This window comes from Mustela erminea, chromosome 9, assembly GCF_009829155.1.
Source record: "Mustela erminea isolate mMusErm1 chromosome 9, mMusErm1.Pri, whole genome shotgun sequence".
Classification (NCBI taxonomy): domain Eukaryota; kingdom Metazoa; phylum Chordata; class Mammalia; order Carnivora; family Mustelidae; genus Mustela; species Mustela erminea.
In genome coordinates this window covers 99,872,332-99,885,077 of record NC_045622.1, presented here as the reverse complement: position 1 = coordinate 99,885,077, position 12,746 = coordinate 99,872,332, and the positions used below count along the sequence as shown (strand labels likewise).

The 12,746-nt window shown below is 36.6% G+C and overlaps 2 protein-coding genes across 2 annotated transcripts; both read left to right on the top strand.

Annotated features, from left to right (window-relative positions):
* Positions 1–689: 689 nt before the first annotated feature.
* LOC116599286 (olfactory receptor-like protein OLF1) lies at positions 690–3,451 on the top strand. The gene is made up of 2 exons (XM_032359083.1): positions 690–746; positions 2,469–3,451. The coding sequence occupies exon 2, from the start codon at positions 2,507–2,509 to the stop codon at positions 3,449–3,451; it is 945 nt and encodes a 314-aa protein (XP_032214974.1). The 5' UTR covers positions 690–746; positions 2,469–2,506.
* A 5,557-nt stretch (positions 3,452–9,008) lies between these two features.
* LOC116599287 (olfactory receptor 5W2-like) lies at positions 9,009–9,920 on the top strand. The gene has a single exon (XM_032359085.1). It carries the CDS (start codon positions 9,009–9,011, stop codon positions 9,918–9,920), a length of 912 nt encoding a protein of 303 aa, XP_032214976.1.
* The last annotated feature ends 2,826 nt before the right edge of the window (positions 9,921–12,746 follow it).

Sequence of the window (12,746 nt, the reverse complement as noted above, 5' to 3'; positions counted from 1 at the left end):
GATTCTGCAAATATGAGTCATTAATAAACTCATTTTATGCTGTGAAAAAAATAGAGCTTATTATATCATTAGTTGGAGTTTCACTAATTACAACTAGCCCTTAAATATCATTGTTGTAGTAAAACTGTCAGATACTGCATATGTAAGACTAATTAGTTGATGAGAGCTTGTACTCACTAACTAGGATGGTTCTGCCATCATTGTGATGCTTTCTGGCAAAAGATATTCATCAGTATGTCCTTACATTTTCTCAGAAAGCACCTGCTGGAATCAGGTTCTACAGAAACCTCTACTGTGCTCAGCTTTTAAGGACATGGGAAAAAATACCAATTTTCCATACTGTTAATAATAAGTAACAATTCTTGAGCAATTTTTACAGAATTTTTGAAAAAAAATTAAATGATGATAGATTCTCAAATATTTGAAATATTTCCATAGAACCTCCACTATAAAGAGGGTCCTTTGTGATTCCAGGTGTCATTACAAAGAACCCCAATATTACTAAGAATGAAAATTGCCTATTCAAATTAATACTACCAGGATTTCTGTTATAATTACCAACTTTGTAATAAAAATAATTCACAATAACAATACATGTTAATTACTCTCTAGGTGCCCCTTAGAAATGAACATGTTGACAATCCCTCATTTATTAGGTCCCCAATGACATGAGAAAGCATGTAAAAGTACTTGGTTCTGCTGATAAAATGATTCATACAGGTAACTGGAAAACAGCTCCTTCCTTGGTAAGTGGCTTCTGTGGTTACTAGATTTGCCTTTGTAACTGTACAAAAACAGGCTTTTGAGAGCAAGAACAATTGTGTTTAAATGGTTCATAAATCATATTCAGCAGTTAGCAATGACCCTTCTACAAGGGTCTACAATACTTTTGATTTAAATAAGCTTTTTTTTTGTTACATATAAGAGAACTGAAGCTTGGCCAGCTACCTGATTGTTTGGAATTTATTTTCTATAAGATTGTTTTGTTATAGATTTGGGAAGAATTTAGTAAATTATAGTTTTTATATTTTTCTTTAAATTTTAGTTACCATACAATGCAATATTGGTTTCAGGGGTAGAATTTAGTGATTCATCACTTACATACAACACTCAATGCTCATAATAAGAAGTGTCCTCCTTAATACTCATCCCTATTTAACCCATGCCTCTGCCCCCCTCCCTCCCCTTCCTGGCAATATTACTATAGCTCATTGAATACTTTGATTGTTTTATGTATTTCCAAGTACATCTTTTAAGGTTAAGTGGAAAATTTTTGTACTTCAAACTCAAGTTCCATTGTTCTCTACTCCTGGAAAAAATTCTGAGGTCCCCAAAGAAAACATTGACAGAATTTTTAGATTCAATGCCCTGACTTATACTAGCATAAAAATAAATGGGAGCTAACTATTTTTGTTTGCACAGAACATATAATCATTGAGGAGGCCATATACAGTAAATTTTTTTAATTAGAAGCCAACTTATTACTAATTTTTTGTTCATTTTATTCAGTCTGTCAACTAATAATCACCAGGCACTCCCTAGAAGCCAAGAATTCTAATAAAATGCCAAAGATAGAGAAATTATGAATATAATCATTTTGGTTTAGTATCTTTATTTTCAAAGATTTTATTTATTCATTTGAGAGACAGAGAGACAGAGAGAGCACAAGCAGAGAGACAGACAGAGAGAGCACAAGCAGAGAGACAGAGGGAGAGGGAAAAACAGTCTACCAACAGAGCAGAGAATCTGATATGGGACTCTATCCTGGGGCTCTATCTATCATGATCCTGGAGATCATGACCTGAGCCAAAAGCAGATGCTTAACCATCTGAGCCACCCAGCCATCCCATTTTGGTTTATTATCTTGATAGGATTTGTGGAATCATCCTAAACCCTTTCCTGTCAAAATTATACTCACAGCTGATTTTAATGGCATTTGTTTTCACTTCATTGATATCACTTTTACTTCATATTAAAAAGAATGACCAAGATTGCTCTGCCAAGAGTACAGCATCCTTCCATCTATTAAGTTGTGGAAAGAAAGAGCAAACTGCTCTCCAGTTATTATTCTAAGGCGGACTCTAAAGTCAATTTGTGTTTAGCAATAAGTGCATTTTTCTTCTCTTCATATCATCATCAGTCTATCCACTAATCCATCATTACTTCTTTAATCCCCTGAACCAGCTGTTGTGCTGTGTCTGGATATGAGAAAGTAAGCAAAATCAGATCCCTACATGCAGAAGCCAACTATCCAATGGAAGACAGAGTCATTCATTAAACAAATAAGATAAAACTAGTGACCATGGAATCTAATAGTTACTAAATTCTGAAGTACATCCCTCAGGGTTTATATTTGAAGGGGAGTTTGGGGTTGGAGTCTTTACTTGCTTGCTTGTTTGTTTGCTGTAGTAATAAAATAACCACGCAATTGTATCTGTTTTTCTCTTTTCCTCCACGTACCATTTTAGGATGTTGGAGTTCTCATAGAGAGAAAACCACACTGAAAATGGAATGGATGGATGGAAACAACACATTGGTGACTGAGTTTATCCTCTTAGGATTCCTGACATGCCCTGAACTGCAGATTGTCCTGTTCCTCGTGTTTCTGACCTTGTATGGTATGATCTTAACAGGGAACATTGGACTGATGATGTTAATCAGGACTGATCCTCACCTTCAAACCCCTATGTATTTCTTCCTCAGCAACCTCTCCTTTGCAGATCTCTGTTACTCCTCAGTCATTGTTCCCAAAATGCTGTTCAATTTCCTCTCAGAGAACAAATCTATCTCCTATTATGGCTGTGCCCTGCAGTTTTATTTTTTCTGTGCTTTTGCCGATACAGAATCCTTTATCTTGGCTGCCATGGCATACGATCGCTATGTCGCCATCTGTAACCCTTTACTGTATACAGCTGTGATGTCTCGGGGCATCTGTGTATGGTTGATAGCCTTGTCCTACATTGGAGGTAACATGAGTTCCCTGGTTCACACATCCTTTGCCTTTATTCTGAAGTACTGTGATAAAAATGTCATTAATCATTTTTTCTGTGACCTCCCTCCCCTGCTTAAGCTATCTTGCACAGACACCTCAGTTAATGAATGGCTTCTCTCCACTTATGGCAGCTCAGTGGAAATTATCTGCTTCATCGTCATCATCGTCTCCTACTTTTTCATCCTCCGCTCAGTCTTGAGGATCCGCTCTTCCAGCGGGAGGAAGAAAACCTTTTCCACATGTGCCTCTCACTTGACTTCTGTGGCCATCTATCAGGGGACTCTTCTCTTCATTTACTCACGGCCCAGCTATCTGTATTCTCCCAACACTGATAAAATTATCTCCGTGTTCTACACCATTATCATCCCAGTGCTGAACCCGTTGATTTATAGTTTGAGAAATAAAGATGTAAAAGATGCTGCTAAGAGAGCTATGGGGTTAAAGGTAGATTCTTCATGAACCTTAATGTTCTGAGATTCATCTAACTCCCCAGTTGCAAACTCTAATTAGAAACATGCAACATGCCTCCCAGCAGACCCACGGGGGACGTTATCAAACACTTGGTTTTCATAGAGCCAAATTCAAGTCATAACCCCGTGACATAAGAAAACATTTAAAAGTTTCAAAATTGCTGCTAAATAATAGATTACCATTCAATAATTACTCCCTTGGAGTTAATGCTAAAAGGTGTTTTATCAGGTCATCTTAGGGATATAGTAAATACCTCAGAAAAGTGTGTGTGTGTGTGTTCATTTGTAGTATATCTCAGTTACATAGAGGATTGCTAGATGAGGGAGAAGGCCGGATTCTCTTGGTTTGTGTGCCAGCTCTATTGCTGGCTGGTGAGTGGCATTTTGAACAAGTTACTTCATGTTTCTATGTCTCAGTTAACTTATCTGTGAAATGGGAATATAGTATACGTGCCATCGACTGTTGGGTGATTAATTGAGCACATGCTGTGAATCATACCTGTACCGCTTTAAGCTCTTGGTAGATGTTGATTATATATATATTTGTATAATAGTTCACATTAATTAAAATGTATGTTGTACAATGAGATGCTGAGAAGCAGGGATATCATGGAAGCAATGATACAAAATTAAATCCATTTTCTTAAGTTTAGTTCAATAATATGATGCTAACCTTTTGGGGCACCTGGGTGGCTCAGTGGGTCAAAGCCTCTGCCTTCGGTTCAGGTCATGATCCCAGGGTCCTGGGATTGAGCCCAGCATCAGGCTCTCTGCTCAGCAGGGAGCAGGGAGCCTGCTTCCTCCTCTCTCTCTGCCTGCCTCTCTACCTACTTGTGATGTTTCTTTGTCAAATAAATAAATAAAATCTTAAAAAAATATATGATGCTAACATTCTATACACAGTCTACACCAAAGTAATTTGGAAACTTTTCCTAAATAACACCTTGAAGAATATAGGTTAATTGCAAGGCAAACTATTTGATTTGTCTTCCTGTCTATCTTTTATATACCAAAGTATTATTAGAGGGATGGGACATCTTTCTCTGTCCTCTCAAAAATAGAATCAGCTCCCCAATATATCACTTGTATCATCATGCAGAGATGAACCCACATGTGCTGGTGGGACACCTGAAGACTGATATCAGAGGCATGTATCTGCAAAATGTATTTCAGCACTGGTATTTTATACTGAACATTACTTTTTGTTATATCGTTTTTTTCCCTCTGTGATAGTAAATATTTACAAGCTTTGACCTGGAAATATCAAGGTTTAAAAAGTATATTTAAATCCATGTACTCTTTGTTGCAAAAATCCCCACAAGATACAGCCCAAATCATTGTCAGTTTTAAATTCTCCTAGGAATCCTGGCTTTGGATTTCTGATCAACAATGCTTCTCCTAAGCATTTCTGTTGTTTCATTTGCTGAGAAAAGAGCACAGGCTCTCACAGTTACATACCCACCAACATACTCTAACATTAAATTTACGTTTACCTAGCCAAGATTTACTTGGCCAAGATTATAGAGAATCACACAGAGCCATACAGATGAGTATCTATCAACAGCTTTCATGTTTGCTAAGCTGTTAACTTAGGCAAGCATCTATTAGAGTGAGTGTTTACAGTACAATATTACATAACCAGCTGCCTATGAAAATCTTAGTTTGCAACACCACTGCCTTTTCATGCTCAATAATTATATCACTAAATATTACACCACTTACGAGAAAATATAGCTGTTTCCAAGAGAAGGAATAACTAAAAATATAGGATATCAGTGTTTTCTCAAGGTCTGAAGGGCTGCTGTTATTTGCTGAAATTTCTAGATGGCCCACACTGCTTTCCCCACTGGGAAGCATCCTATATTTCATCCTGGAGGGTTCCAGGAACCTGCTAACTTTCTAAGACTTCCTGGTAGCCAGCAAGGCCTGAATTTGTACTTCAGGCCCAACACAGTCAGAACTTTCTGAGGTCACCCACTTAGGTGGGACTTCCTCTGTGGTTTTTGCTCAAGTTTGTGTTGTCCCTGTGTTCCTGAAGCTGCTTACTCATCATTTACGTAATAAAAGCAGAACCAGGGGAGCCTGGATGGCTCAGTGGGTTAAAGACTCTGCCTTTAGTTCAGGTCATGATCCCAGGACTCTGGGATCAAGTCCTGCATCAGGTCTTGTGGGAGTCCCAGAGTCCCAGTGAATACTTCATTTGGGACCCTACTTATTAACCTGATTCTAATGCCTGAAATTCCATAGTAGGAACTTTGTTTCATAGGCATAGGATATTGTTAGAATGGAAATGTCTCGGGGCGCCTGGGTGGCTCAGTGGGTTAAGCCTCTGCCTTCGGCTCAGGTCATTATCTCAGGGTCCTGGGATCAAGCCCCACATAGGACTCTGCTCAGCAGAGAGCCTGCTTCCCCCTCTCTCTCTGCCTGCCTCTCTGCCTTCTTGTGATCTCTGTCTGTCAAATAAATAAGATCTTTAAAAAAAATAAAATAAAATAAAATAAAAGCAGAACCACTATAAACATTATGGAAATAGGAGCTTTATTCTTGAACCTCTTGCAAATTTCTCCATTTACTCATTCCAACCTGAAACTACACTAGAAAGGTCTGGGAAATGCAGCCTCCAGCCATAGCCACATTGGCGGCAGGATCCCAAATAATCCATCCTTTTCCACATGCTCTTCAGAGACATGTCTTATAATCACAATCAACTTCTAAATAAGACAACAGCAAAAATATGCTTATTTTTAACATGCATGCATCCATATGTCTGAAAGAAAAAGAGGCTACACAAAGTTTTGCATGCCATTTTACCCTTATGGGGTGGCCCAGGGTTCTTCTAACTAAGTCACATGCCTTTGAAATTCTATAACTTACAAAAAATTTGCATTCCAGGAACACATCCCACTACCCTAACTCTATGGTAATGATCACTTGTTCTCTTTATATTCAAAAACAGTCACCCCAATGGACAGAGAAACCCCTTTTTGCCTATTGACTAAGTAGCATAAGTGTCTCATAGTGATCAGATAGCAGTCTTGGCATTAGGTAAATGGAAACATTTTGAGTTCTCTGTTGTAAACATTACTATGTTTTTTTAAACAAAGACCAACAGCCCCTAAAATTCTAAGAACTAGAAGCAAATTTTTGTTAGTGGGCCATTAGGAAAAATAAGAGTGCAGTCACCTCTTTTTTTCTCTGCTTTTTCAAAATTATCAGCATCAAGGTAAAATTCTTTAAACACATTATCCTTGCACATATAAGACATATTATTAGAAAAAATCCCCAAATCCAAGATATCGCTATTCTTTGCACATCGCCTTCCATGTCAAATAGCCAGAAAGACTCAACGATGGATATTTAGAAAGCAACCACTTTTGCAAATACCTGTACTAGGAGTTTTGAGAACACAAAATCTAAATATTGGTCTTATTCCTGAAGCCTCAAATAGACTATATTTTTGTATTTGTATTTACAAAAAGGAACAAAAAACTGTATACTCTGAAAGGGTGAACTTTACAGTAATCAATGATGCTTCAATAAAAAAGGAAGTACTATCAGACCGCAGTAACATACCTAAATGGGGTGTGAAGAAGAGTGTTTCAAATACAGAAAAAAAAAAAAAAAAGAACAATTGAAAGGTGCTAGAAGTGATTAAATGAGGGGTCGACTTAGGTTTCATTAGATTTCCTCTTTGAGTAGAGGAGAATGATTTAAATTCAGAGAAGCCGAAACATACTATAAAATTAATTTGGGGTTTTCTTCCTGGCACAAATCAACTGGATGACAATAGTGAGCAGTAAATTTCAGCTTTCGCTAAAATTGTTTCTGAATTCACAGGGGGCTATCCAAAACCAGAAATAATTAATGGTATGTTTGTGTAACATCAAAGCCTCAGTAGTAGTAGGGCAGTAGCTTCAGAGAGTTAAGTCCCAAAAGCACCACCTGAAATAAAATGCTACCCTCCTATTGTTTGGTCATCAAACACCTGCTCATCTCAGGTAGGCTTTGAAACTTTAATTTAAAGATTATAGGGGAAAACCTTACCTTTTAGGGGAAAGAAAAGCTTTTTGAATAAAGCATCTTTTGCCTGCTTACTCAATTAAGTGAACTCTGCAATTTAATGGCCGAAAATATTTTCTTTTTAAAACTGTAAGCATCTATCTGAACTTAGCATTCACGGTGTGACTTTTTAATGATTTTATTTTGATGTTGGTTTACAGGAAAGCTTCTGTTCCTTTCATCACTAAGTAAGTATAAACATGAATTTAAGTGTTTTCTGTTTTGCTTTATTTAAGAAATAATGAAGGCACCACTTTACAAGTAACAACATGCACAAATGCACCTTCGTGTGAACCACACATGCCATATTCACTTTGGTCTAAAGAACAAGTCTATTGTCCACTTTCTATTCTCAGGTACAAGAGAGACATATACATGTGAAAACACAGGACACACACATACAAACAAATACACAAGGAAGAGAAGCTTGTATCTCTCAGAGCCATTATCTTATTTCCTTTTTTTTTTTTTTTTTTTAAGGGGAGAGAGAGAGCAACGTTGGGGAGAGCAGAGGGAGAGGGAAAGAGAGAATCTCAAGCAGACTCCATGCTGAGCATGGAGCTCTACACAGGACTCAATCTCATGACCTTATGATCATGACTTGAGCTGAAATCAAGAGTCAAATGCTTATCCAACTGAGCCACCCAGGTGCCTCATCTAATTTCCATTTTTTAACATAAAAGTCTATTCAAAATCCAAAGAGACAAATGTATGTATTAAATTCTGTTGTTTTCACTTTATTTTAGCCCTTTTCTTTGATTATAAAAGTCTCCTCCTTGGGCACCAAACCTCTCCACAAATAGGTCATGAGTACTGTGGCAAAACAATAGCACATTTCTAGAGGAAGGTCAATAATGCTTACTTCAGGTTTAGCAAACAATAAGGACAACTCAGATGAGGGTAAGTAGCATAATTATTTTCATTATTATTTGTGTGTGACATGATCATTATTTCTAAAACTAATACCAAAAAAAAATCTTTTAACCTAATCATATATTGTAAAGGATATAATAAATGTACTCTTTGTGTGTGTGTGTGTGTGTGTTCCTGGACTATTTTCAAGCCTACACAAATGTTTAGTCCTACATCTTACAGCCTGGTCTCTATAACATTGGGGTTTCTTCCAACTAATTTAGAAGATGTAATGAGGTATCAATTCATTTCAAATATCTTCCTTGATACAATGGAGGTAATGCTTGGATAAATAAAAGAGCTTGTAGAAAGTTGCATACCTTATAAATGACATCTAGATTTAGATCAATGTTCCTCAACTACCTACCAGAGATATTTTTTATTACTGTCATATTTCATAGTAATGCATCTTTAAAGAGTGATACTGAGCAAGTGATTTTATGAGTATAAAAGACAATTGCAGAAAGAAATTGTATTCTGCTTTACAGATATTGTGTCATTGGTCAGAAGACTTGCATGTTCATCTATCATTTTCTTGACCATTTTCTCAAAAGTTTAGACAAGAATATAGAAGAATGGACGAAGGAAATTGCTCATCCTTGACAGAATTCATTTTCTTGGGAATTACCGATAACCGTGGGATGAAAGTGACCCTATTTACAACATTTCTTGTTGTTTATCTCATTAATCTTTTTGCAAATATTGGAATGATCACTTTAATTAGAATGGATTCCCAGCTTCACACACCTATGTACTTTTTCCTCAGCCATCTCTCCTTCTGTGACCTTTGTTATACCACAGCAGTTGGGCCCAAAATGTTGGTAGACCTCTTAGCCAAAAAAAAATCAATCCCTTTCTTTGGCTGTGCTCTGCAGTTCTTGATCTTCTGTATGTTTGGTGATTCTGAGTGTCTGCTGCTGGCAGTGATGGCCTTTGATCGGTATAAGGCTATTAGCAACCCCTTGCTCTACACAGCCAGCATGTCCAACAGACTGTGCTCCCTGCTCATGGCTGCAGTTTACATGCTGGGAACAGCAGATGCCTTGTTACACACGACTTTAACATTCCGCTTATGTTTCTGTGGATCGAATGAGATTAATCATTTCTTCTGTGATATGCCTCCTCTACTATTGCTGTCTTGTTCAGATACACAGGTCAATGAGTTAGTGATATTCACTGTTTTTGGATTCATTGAACTGAGTACCATTTCAGGAGTGCTTGTCTCTTATTGTTATATAATCTTATCAGTCTTGAAGATCCACTCTGCTGAGGGGAGGTTCAAAGCTTTCTCCACCTGCACCTCCCACTTAACTGCTGTTGCAATTTTCCAAGGAACTATACTCTTCATGTATTTCCGGCCGAGTTCTTCCTACTCCCTTGATCAAGATAAAATGACCTCATTGTTTTACACCCTTGTGATTCCAATGCTAAACCCACTGGTGTATAGCCTGCGGAACAAGGATGTGAAAGAGGCCCTAAAAAGCTGAAAATTAAAAAGTGGTTTTAAATATTTGTATCACACACACACATACAAACACACACGCATTGTGGTGGTTGTTCACTGGCTCGAGATACAGAGTCTCAGATCTCAAAATATGCAAGTTGGGAGAAGTAAAGATAGCAGGCAGACTATTTGACGGTTAGAGACATCTTCAGGTGGACAAGTCATGACTCTTTAGAAGTAAAGAAGTGTGATTGCCAAAACATGGTGCACCTTGATGACGGATGTGATGCTAACTGAAGAAAGTCAGAGAAAGACAAATACTGTGCGATCTCACGTACATGCAGAATCTAAACAAGTTGAACTCATAAAAGCAAAGAGTGGAATGGAGATTACCAGGGGTTTGGGGTGTCAGGGAAATGGGAAGCTGTTGGTCAAATAATACAAACATTTTGTTGAAAGAGGAATAAGTTTTGGGAATGTAATGTACAACATGGTGACTATAGTTAATGATACTGTATCGTGTAACTGAAATTTGCTAAGAATTTGCTCTTAAATGTTCTCAACACAACAAAAAATTGGTAACTAAGTGAGGTGATGAATTTTTTATTAACCTTACCAGCAGTGATGATTTCACAAATTATATGTATATCAAAACATACATTGTGCACCTTAAAATGGCCCAATGCTATATTCAATTCTATTCTAAGAAAGCTGGAGGGGGGATAAAAAAGAAGAAAAGAAGTCAAAATAGTTAGGTTATAAAGAGTAGTGGAAGAGGTTTTGGTAAAATACTTCATTGTGCTATAATTATCAAAAATTAACTCCTCTATCAAAGCTTCAGGGAAATTTCCTCCCTTCTCTGCCCCTTCTTAGTCCTTGTTGAATGTCCATTTTTGTAATGCCAGTAAAACATCTCCTTTAAGCACTGTTTTAATATCATTCTGTTTATGAAATCCCTTTTCTAGTAGGAGACCAGGAGCATTCTTTGTCAAGGATTGAACATTTCATCCCTGTTTGCCAAAGCACCTGCCTATACGCTGGGGTACCAAATGGAAAAACAAATAAATAATAAATTGAAAACACCAGATAACATTTTTGAGAATTTATTATAAGTTAGTAATGCAATTATATGATTGTAAGTCATGTGGCTGGAATACACATATTATACATTCTATTGTGTTATATATATTACAACTTTTTAGAAGGTGCATAAAATGGTTGTGAATACTAAAATAATAGATCAATAAAGACCTACATATTAACTCCCCTAGAAGTAAGGAGCATCCGTGTGTGTGTTCTTAATATTGCTCTATTTCATCTTTCTTTAGTCTAGTTTCCAATGGTTAAAGCAAAAGGCAGCTTGTTGAAATAACATGGAAATATTGTTATGTCGGAAGAACCATTATCCATCACACTCAATTATCCATTACAATTATAGAAGCTAAAAGCCATTGAATTTCTTAGATTTTGTAGCTGCTATTTTTAAGTATTTTTGTGAAGAAACATTTCAGAGTGGAAGAAATGGTTTCTCTGTTTTTTTAAAGGGGGCACTTGTGGGAAGACTATGACCTGTCACTAGGTATCATGCTTGGGGAAAAAAAAAAAAAAAACTGTGAAGAAATTTATCTTTTTAATAACAAGATTTCCATCTGTACCATATTTTCTCAATGAACAGATATACTTTTGAAATTGTTACTTATGAGCAGCAGCATGGAAGAAAAAAATGTTTTAAATATACAAGTCCAAGAAAAATAGAGTGTAGGGGGATTGTTGTTTAAACTTGGAGTATTTTAATATGTAGTCTGATTAACCAGACTTGCTATCTTGTGACAATCATATTTTGCAACATCTAAAGATTGATTTGATCGACATATTGACTGTTTTATCAGATCTACTGGGTTTGAACTAAAAAATAGAAACTTTTAAACCCTAGAAATGGAAACTAAAATAGAACTAACTGATTCAATTAATTGTTGACTTCCTCTCCCTAAACGTAAAGCCAGGTAATATAAATTTCTGAAGGCCAAGTACTTGTAAATTTAAGACATTTTAGTGAACACTTATGAAAATTCAGAATTTCATAGACATTTCTAGAGTGGATATTGAACTTTCTTGGTATTCAAGGAATAAAAATGAATTATTTTTTATCTTTTTTAAAGATTTTATTTATTTATTTGTCATAGAGAGAGAAGCGAGAGCAAGCACAGGTAGACAGAGTGGCAGGCAGAGGCAGAGGGAGAAGCAGGCTTCCTGCCAAGCAAGGAGCCCGATGTGGGACTCGATCCCAGGATGCTGGGATCATGACCTGAGCCGAAGGCAGCCGCTTAACCAACTGAGCCACCCAGGCGTCCTTAAAAATGAATTCTTAAATGTAGTATATTATGGCTCACCTATAGAATTGCAAAATGGGTAAACAGTGGGAATGCTGAGTATTGATGAAGATGTGGAACAATCATGGCTCTTACATGTTGAGAATAGAGAAGAGAACTAGCATTTTACTTTGTGAAACTCTATGCTAAACATATAAATGTCTTGTGACAAAAAATTCTATTCCCAAATTTATACTGAAGTGAAATAAGTGAATGTCTGCCCAAAGACATGTACAAAAATATGCATCATTGCATTATTTATCATAGTATTAGACTGAAAACAACTAAGATATATCCATATAGAGTTAAAAGTCTGTTTCTTGGTTTGTCACTCTTTTTCGCTCTCCTTTTTTTCATTTGCTCATTTGTTTTGTTTCTTAAATTCCACCTATAGTGAGATTATATATGCATATACACACATACACACCCTAACATGATGGAATATTATACATTTATATAATGGAATATTATTCAGCCATCAAAAAAGAATGAAATCTTGC

What these genes read in the sequence shown, in the direction of transcription:
- LOC116599286 (XM_032359083.1), top strand. Translation starts at nt 2,507, where the DNA reads ATGGAATGGATGGATGGAAACAACACATTGGTGACTGAGTTTATCCTC.
- LOC116599287 (XM_032359085.1), top strand. Translation starts at nt 9,009, where the DNA reads ATGGACGAAGGAAATTGCTCATCCTTGACAGAATTCATTTTCTTGGGA.